The following is a 9,314-nucleotide window of genomic DNA, read 5'->3' as shown; positions in this document are numbered from 1 at the left end:
TTTTCTCTCTAGTCCACATGATTCTGCATTATTCACTCGCCGAACTAACAGTGGTATTGTTCTTTTGTTGCTTTATGTTGATGATATGATAATAACAGGAGATGATTCATCTGGTATTTCAGAGTTACAACATTATCTCAATCAGTATTTTGAAATGAAAGACCTAGGTTCTCTCAGCTATTTTTTGGGTCTTAAAGTTTCTCAAAATTCTGATGGCTATTATCTATCTCAAGCCAAGTATGCATCCAACTTACTTTCTCGAGCAGGCATCACTGATAGCAAAACAGTATCAACCCCATTGGAGCTTAATTGCAAACTTACACCTCTTGATGGCACTCCTCTTGATGATCCTACTTTATATCGACAGCTTGTCGGAAGTCTTGTTTATCTCACAGTTACTCGACCTGATATTTCATATGCTGTTCATTTGGTCAGCCAGTTTATGTCTGCTCCTCGCTCAACTCATTTCTCTGCAGTACTTCGAATCCTTCGTTATATCAAAGGCACTCTTTTTCATGGTTTGCACTTTTCCGCTACCTCCTCTATAGTATTATCTGGCTACTCTGATGCTGATTGGGCTGGTGATCTGACAGATCGTCACTCTACAACTGGTTATTGTTTCTTCTTAGGTAATTCTCTTATCTCTTGGCATAGCAAAAAGCAAACTGTTGTTGCACGTTCTAGCACAGAATCTGAATATCGTGCTCTTGCTGATGCTACATTTGAATTACTTTGGTTACGGTGATTATTAACTGATTTGGGTGTCACTCATTCTTCTGCCACAATACTTCATTGCGATAATAGAAGTGTCATACAGATTTCTCATAATGATGTATTTCATGAGCGTACTAAACACATCGAAATCGATTGTCATTTTGTACGTCATCATGTTGCTCATGGCACCATATGTTTGATTCTTGTCTCCTCTGTCAGCCAAACCGCTAATATATTCACCAAAACGCATCCTCCCGCATGCTTTCAGGATCTCTTAAGCAAACTCAAGTTAGGACCTGTGCTACCACCTTGAGTTTGAGGGGGGGGGGGTGTTAGCATAATTACAGCAATTAGCATGATTATAGGAGATTTGTATAGCATAATTACAGTAATTAGCATGATTATAGGAGATTTGTGTAACATAATTACAACAATTATTATTCTTGTCTAAATTAGCTCATATTCTCATGTATAAATAGATGTAATATCTCTGTAAATAAGACACAGATAAATACACAATCTTTTCCTTCATTACTTATATTCTTTCTTTTAACAGTTAGTTTGACAGCATTGTGTCTTGAGAAGAAGATTGAACTTCTAATTGTGGAGTTCCTGAAAGATTTATAGGAGGGACGGGGCGCATGTGGGGAAACTGTTTCCACCCAAACCAATTACAACAACGAGTGTTAGTAGCAATATAAAGTTGGCCGAATATATCAGACTGATTGTAGTATTAAAAGACAAGTTACGTTCTTCGGTTCTTGAAATGGCTTGTTATGCCTTCCTCCTATGCTAGATACATTCTTGCTGTTCAATCATTCTAGTAGAGATTCCAAGAAAGTTTGTGATGATTATTGATTTAAAGTTTGTGAAAGTAGCACTCAGAACTTCTGTTCTTGCCTAGAGACTTCAGAGAAATTTACCATTTAAATTTTTAGGCTACATAAGAAGAAATCTTTATTTGTAAGGCTTAAGTAAACCCAATCGATGTCTACTGCTCTTAACTTCACACAAGCGTGCATCCACAAAGGGGAAATAAGGGTATTTTATTAAAACATTTATGAGATTAGGTAAAATTCATAAATTTGTCACTGATATTTAGGGATCCTGCAGCACTTCTGGCCAAGTACTCTAATCCATTGGCGTATAGAGGGGTTGTAATTTCTCTGGATTTATGTTGAGAGATAAGTTTCTACAGAAACTTCGCAATGGGATTGTTAATTTTTATAGTTTCCTTATAATATAAAGCAGCGATATACATATAAAAACTTTTCAGTTGCGAATCTTCGATTGCAACGGAGGTGCCTAAGGCTAAGCACTTGCATTATTTTATTTATTTTCACTTGCATTATTTTATTTATTTTTTTTACAGCTGATTTGGATGGAGATTCGACGGACTCTAGTACCACTGAGTTTAATAACATAGATTATCAATAGTGAAATCACAATACAAGATTATTGTGGACAAGAGACAAATTTCAGGCAGAGACAGAGAGTGCTTGTTCCATTTTGTTGGCCATAAACTAGAGAGTAGAGTTCCTAAAGGAATTGACATCCTGCAATTTCCACCCTTCAATCGGATCACAAACAAATGACCATTCGATCTTACACCCCTGTTGAACACCTGCTCCATCTCCAATGACTGGCAATACTTTGAATGTGGCCGTATAGGAATTATGTCCCATGTTATTTTCAATGACTTCGTAGCTTATAAACCGTTCAGCCGGATTTATCATGATGAGCTTCTCTTTGGCCCAGTTGATGATGTTCCCACCTTTGCCGTCGGAGGATGGTTGTGGCTTGAAAGCGCAGTAGCGGAAGAGGCCAGGCTTGCCTAGCTCACCCTCGACTTGGTAACACGTTTCAAGATTTGGAAACCACTTGTGAATATTGCAAAAGTCCTCAAAGAAAGGCCATACTTGGTCTGCTGTCGCGCCTTTCAGCTCCACTGAGGTCTTCCCTTCCCATTTAGGCCCTGTTTCCTCTGCCATGTGTGCTTGTGATAGAGAGAGAGAGAGAGAGAGAGTGAGAGACAAGTGGAAGAGAATGGGTCTCCAGTCCACTTCCAGAGATGATATGACACAATTTACAAAATATCTATGTATTTTATAAAATTATCCTCAAATATTATAACTATTTACAAATAATTTCTTATCATACCTACTCATGATCGTACAGGGCGTTATCAGTGGTAGAGGCTTTCTTTACTTCTATGAGTTCGACTTTCATCCTAGTTAATTAGCGCATTTTTTTTTTCATTTTTTTTAATTTCCATCTTTTTTTTCCTTTTATTTCTTTTGTATTTTTCCTTTCCCTTTTATCTTCTATTAGTTTCTTTCTTTAAGTACATATCAACAAATTCTTTAGTTCTATTTTTATTCTTTTTCAATAAAATTTAATTTAAAATTTTAGTATATAATATAAATATGTAAATTATTTAAAATACTTTTAAGCTTTCAATATTATTATTATTATTATCATTATATGATTCATTATAACTTTTAAATATTAATTCTTATTGACTCAAATGCTAATTAAAACTTTAATTATATATATAATACACTAATGCACTTATAATATGTCACTCTATGATTAAATCCTTTTATTTGATTTAAACTTTATAATTATATTACAATAATACAAAGGAAGTATATGTGTGAATGTTTGTGCGTGTGTGTGCATAGTACATGTTTAATTTTTAAAATATCACTTATAGTATTTATAGTCTATATACAGTTAACACATTATATAATTTATTTCAGTATAGTTTAAGTAGTTTTTAAGAGCTATATAATTGAAGATTAGAATGTATATTATATAATACACTTAATTTTTATATATATATATATATATATAGAGAGAGAGAGAGAGAGAGAGAGAGAGTAGTAATAATAATGGTTCAATAGATTAGTGTTAAATTTGAAACTTAATCTTTTAAAAATTTAAAATTTAGAGAGAAATAAGAAGAGAGAGAGAGAGAGAGAGAGGTTTATATTTTGAAGTCATATTGCTACCATCAAAATTACGTAGTCTAATATTTTAAATTTATTTCTCATATAAAAATTAACTTAATTTTTCACAAAAGTTAAATTTATATTAAAAAATTATATTTTATAAATGCACTTTTATATTTATTTTTTTATTTTGATTATATCTTAATTCTGTATAATAATATAATATTTAATAATATATTATTATATATTGAGAGCACATATTTACTATTTTAATTTTATTTTAATGTATAAATTAACTTAATTTTTATAAAAAAATAAAATACAAGTAACTATATTTTATATATTGATTACATTATAATTTTAAATAATATATTATTTTTAAAACAATCATAAATAAAACAAATATATTTACAATATTGTAAATATAATTATTAATATAAATATTTTTATAAACAAGCCAACTAACAAGCTTACAAACAAGTTTATTCATGAGCTTATTTACAAGCCAGCTCACAAGCATGTTTAACGAGCTGACTCATGAACTTGTTATAATGAGTCAAACTCAAAATCGAGCTCGAACTCAGCTTATTTATTAAACAGGCCTAAAATTCGAGTTTGAGCTTAACTCATTTAAAAAATAAGTCAAATTGAATCAAGCTGAGTCTTAAGTAACTTGCGAGCAGTTTGGTTTGTTTACACTCCTAAGCATCGTGATTTTGAGATTAGAAGAGGTGACCAAGGCTAGGAAATTCAACGTGAAGATGAGCGAGACAAAAATGAGGATGCAGGGTCAAAGAGATATTCGCAGTTACACCATTGTTTTTGATAGTGGAGGTGAAAAAGGATAACGATGACACTCTAGAGTATAAATGATTCTATAGTAAAGAGCTGAGGTTTGCTCTTGAAGACATAGTGTGGACATCTCCTACTGATAATTCAATGATTGCTTGATAGATTATGGTATGTGTAGGTGAGGAGGGAAAATTTTCAATATTTCTGTGATTTTAATTTGGATGTTTGTGTAATTATTATTATTTTTATGCAATTGTTGTTTGAAATTTTCAAAATTTGCTCATCTTGTAGTTTAATTTTTCATTTAGTGAATTGATTTTTGTTTGGAAATTCTCAAGTAGCAATAATTGTTTCTAATTAATTGAACACTAATTAATCCAAGCCACGGCTAATAAGATTTGTATGATAGGGATGACATTGAATTATTATACTGTGGTGGCCAAAAGTATATTTTACCTTCTGAACTTTCACAGAAAGTTAATTTGCTCATCAATTTTATATTGAATCAATTTTATATTGAATCAATTTTCCCTTAAATTTAAAAAATTAAACCAATTTAACATATTTTTGGTGACGTGAACAATACCCCATAAGTTACTTTTCTAAGTCAGTAGCGCGTGTATTTTATGCATTTTTTCAGCATTTGCAATGCGTGTAATTAGTTTAAATTTGAAAATTTGAGTATTAAATTTGTTGAATTTTTATATTGAAAGGGCAAATTGGTTTAATATTAAATTGAGGGAATAAATTGACTTTCAGTGAAAGTTTAGAGGAGCAAAATATGCTTTTGGCTGTGAAAAATCTAAATTTTGTTTAACACTATTTAAGAGTTTATACATATAGTAGTAAAATAAATTTAATTTGGTATAATTTTATATAATGTTGGTCCTTTTTTAATTTTAGCTATTTTCAGTTCTAGTTCTTAGTTTTGTTTGATAGAATTAATCGTGCACACCCATATTAATACATATTAACATTATTAATTTTTATTTAATATATAATATTTTACATAATTTCATATTCTTTTATGATATAAAAAGTTAAAAATAAGAAAAATATATTAACACAAATAAATTATTTATAAACAATAAATTAATAACTAAAATTTTTACAAATAAATTATTTATAAACAATAAATTAATAACTAAAATTTTCCTTTCGCATAAAAAACAGAAAAATTGATGCTAATTGTAACACGCTCACTGTAGCAATTCCGTACATTCTACTGTTTCGTTGACCGGTGTCGTCCGGACAGCTAGAACGTCTGGAAAAATATTTAGACTAGGGTGAAGAGTCATAAATAATTTAAATATTAATAAGAAAAATTTAGGAAAAAATTTAGAAATAAAATACAACTAAATTAAATGAGTCGGTGCCCTAGCGATGGATAACCTAGTAGGAAGTTGCGGTCTTCGCAGCTAGGAGCCCTAAACAAGGGAGAAAATTCATGAAATAATTTTTGGGACTCCAGAGAAGAGTCATTGAGGTTTCTATAGCATTAGAATTCCAAGAAAAGGCTTAGAAAAATTTTTAGATCGGTACAGAAGATTTTGGCTCCTTAAGCCAAACGGAGGGTATTTTGGTCATTTCGTCTTCAGAGATGATTTGTGACCAACTTGTCTAATTAAGTAAATAATTATTATGACATAAAATATAAATAAATATTGATGAGAATTAAAATAAAAATGAGTAAAAGAAAGAAGAAAGAAAGATAAACTGACAACTCGGTAAGAACAAAATTTGGTCAATTAAATTTGAGGGTCCAATATTGATAAAAAATGATGATTATTAATTTAATGAAGCTAAATTAATTTAATTAATTGAAATTATGAAAATTAAAAATAATTATTGAAAAGTCAAATTATAATGATTATAAACTTCAAAATAATTTCAAATTTGTCATTCTACTTATTTACCATATTGCCATTAAATATTTAATTATTATATAAGTTAATTATTGAACAAAATTCTGCATCTTTTCCCCTTCTTCTTCCCATCCACTTGCCTTCTTCCCTTTTTCTCTAAAATTCTCCATTAAAACCCAAAATCCAAAGCTTGAAACCCTAAGTCTCAACCAAATTTTTTCTTGGAAAAACTATAGCCCACCCTAAACTAAAGCCTAATTAGTAGAAAGCACTCAAGAAAACCAAAAGAAATTAAGAGTTTGGGGCAAGAGGAATTTTAGCCAAGGTGGAACAAGAAGGAGCTTTAAGTTTTTGATTGATTAGAAGGTTGAATTGAAGTTGAGTGAAGCTAAGGAACAAGGTTAGTGCTATCAATTCCTTTAGATTTTGAAGTTGCACCAAATTGATTTAGGTTTTGCTAAATCAGGAATTTGATGTTTTCTTGATAAATTGATGTGTTGAGATTAATTATGGAGTATTTGAAGTGTATTGAATGTGATTGAAGTTGGTAGTAGTGTGGAATGGGGGGTATTGGAAGTGTTGTGTTCATGCAGGATTTTCAGGACTTTGAGTCCAGTACCTAAATGTGACCATAAGTAGAGTTAGGTTACTCCAATTGGTGTGAGACCAATTGCACATTAAACTTAGGACATAATGACACATTTTTTGTGAAGAAACCATGCCCAGAAAACCAACTTAGGATAACCTAAAAACTGCCCCAATCCGGGTGACCAATATGCTGTCCCTGAAAAATAACCAAATGAACAGTGTTTGTTCAAATGGTCATAACTCAGTGTAGAAATGTCCAAATGACCTGAATTTTATACCATTGGAAAGCTTAGACATAGTACTACAACTTTCATTAAGAATACCAAGCTCAAAAATGCTTCTAACCAAATAAAATTGCTAGCCCAAGTGAGGTCACCAAACTGACCAGAACCATTCTGCCCAGAATCTCCTGGACTAAAGCTCACCCGACCAGTTTTGGCAAAATGGCCATAACTTGGTCTATAAAACTCCAAATGTAATGACACCAATGGAAAAAGTTTTATCAGACATAGGCCTACAATATTGGTCTTTTGGCCAAAACCCAGAACCCAAAGAAATTAGGTCAAATGCTTAAAAGAACTTGGTACATCCAAACCTGGAAATTTCCCCAATTTCATCTGATCCCGGATTAGTGTTTATAGCATATCTTTCACTAGAAAACTCCATTTAGGATGAGCCATACCTTTTCAGAAACCTAAGACACAGGGCTCTAACTTTGTTTTAAAGACCTTCTTCAAATTATGAATGTAAGAACCCTAAAAATCCACTTGCAGTCACTGACCTGAACCTGGACCCTGAAGACACAGGGTACTGGAGTCTAGGCCAATTAAATTGGTATAATAAATTCTATGAAACTTAAAAAATTGTGATTCAAAATTTTGAGTGACCATAAGATATAGGGAAACAAATTCTATGAAGAGCACTAGACCTAAATGTGACTGCAACTTGGTCAATAAAATTTATAAAGTGTAATTACAAAATCTGCCTAGCCAAGGAACTAGAACTAGGAAATGAACCTGTTATGGTTATTTGACCATAATTTGAGTTACAAAACTCCAAATAGAGTGATTCAAAAAAGGAAATTAAACTAGATACATAAAGAAACAACTTTCATGAAGAAAGATTAGCCAAATTCTCACTTTAGCATAGACCAATGAAACAGTAAACATAGGACATAAAAACTGAAAATTTGGAAATACTTTTAGAAGGCTTTGAATTGCAATTGGCAATCAATGCCAAAAAATTTAGAACCCAAAATGTGGGATCTTAGTGCAATTGGAATTAACACACCTATTATATATGAAAAGTCAACATTTTGAGTGAATAGTAATGTGTGAATAGTAACCTTAAAGACATAAGAAATAATAAAAGAAATTAAAGAAGTCATAATGAGTAATGTATAAATATATATTGTAATTGGTGAATTTGAATGACTTAATAAATACCAAAAATTTTGTGAATAGGTAATTGAGACTTATACTCCCAACACCAATGGAATTCATAATATATTAGCAATACAACTTGAAGTATGAAATGTTATTTACATGAATAGATTGTTGAATGTATAAATGAGATAAAAGTGTCATTTGGGATTTAGGTTCCCATCAAGAGAGAAAGGAAAGATGTTTTGAATGTGAATGGTATATGAGATCAAATGAATGTGAATTGTAATTAGTATGAATATTACAATGAATGCATAAATTACCTAGAAATGTGAATTTGGAAATTATGCTTCCACTATAAACAAAATTAGAATGCTATAAAAATATAAATGAAAAATAAAATGAAATGATGAAACATATAAACTCCTAATGGTATTATGTGCCCATGTATTGCCTAGACACGTGTATCAGATTGGATAGATTGGTATGCCAATAGGGTATTATTTTAGCAGTACTGCGAAAGGCTTTATGCCTGTATTCATGGCTTTATGTCCGCACTCATGGCTTTATGCCTAGATTCATGGCTTTATGCCCGCACTCATGGCTTTATGCCTGCACTCATGGCTTTTTATGCCCGATTATGTTTTATCATGGCTTTTTAGCCATACTAACTGCATACGTGGTTGACGTTCCGCGTTCCATGGTATAATGGCCTGAGGCACCGCGGTGTCCAGTGCCAACGACCCGTTATGCAGTTTAGTCAGCTTGTCATAGGTTACTTAGGCAGTGAAATTTATTAAAATAAGTTAAGAATATTAGTAATTAAAAATATTAGAAATTAAATAAATGAGTAAGATGACCTAAAATAAATTAGAATAGTTATTTATTAGAAAGAATCGAAATGAACTGGAGCGATATTAAAATTTACTTATTATGAAATAATTTGAGACAACCTAGAAAGTATTGAGAAAATGCTAAAATATTAGCAAAGAAAATTATAACATACATAAATATTGCAA

At 31.2% G+C, this 9,314-nt stretch overlaps 1 protein-coding gene across 1 annotated transcript; it reads right to left on the bottom strand.

Moving 5' to 3' along the window:
- Window positions 1-2,172: 2,172 nt before the first annotated feature.
- Window positions 2,173-2,705, bottom strand: LOC131179075 (lachrymatory-factor synthase-like). Its single transcript, XM_058144773.1, has one exon. It carries the CDS (start codon window positions 2,703-2,705, stop codon window positions 2,238-2,240), a length of 468 nt encoding a protein of 155 aa, XP_058000756.1. The 3' UTR covers window positions 2,173-2,237.
- Between the last annotated feature and the right edge of the window lie 6,609 nt (window positions 2,706-9,314).

This window comes from Hevea brasiliensis, chromosome 4 (assembly GCF_030052815.1).
Source record: "Hevea brasiliensis isolate MT/VB/25A 57/8 chromosome 4, ASM3005281v1, whole genome shotgun sequence".
NCBI lineage: Eukaryota > Viridiplantae > Streptophyta > Magnoliopsida > Malpighiales > Euphorbiaceae > Hevea > Hevea brasiliensis.
The sequence above is the reverse complement of the archived record's forward strand: the minus strand, read 5'-3'. Positions and strand labels throughout refer to the sequence as shown.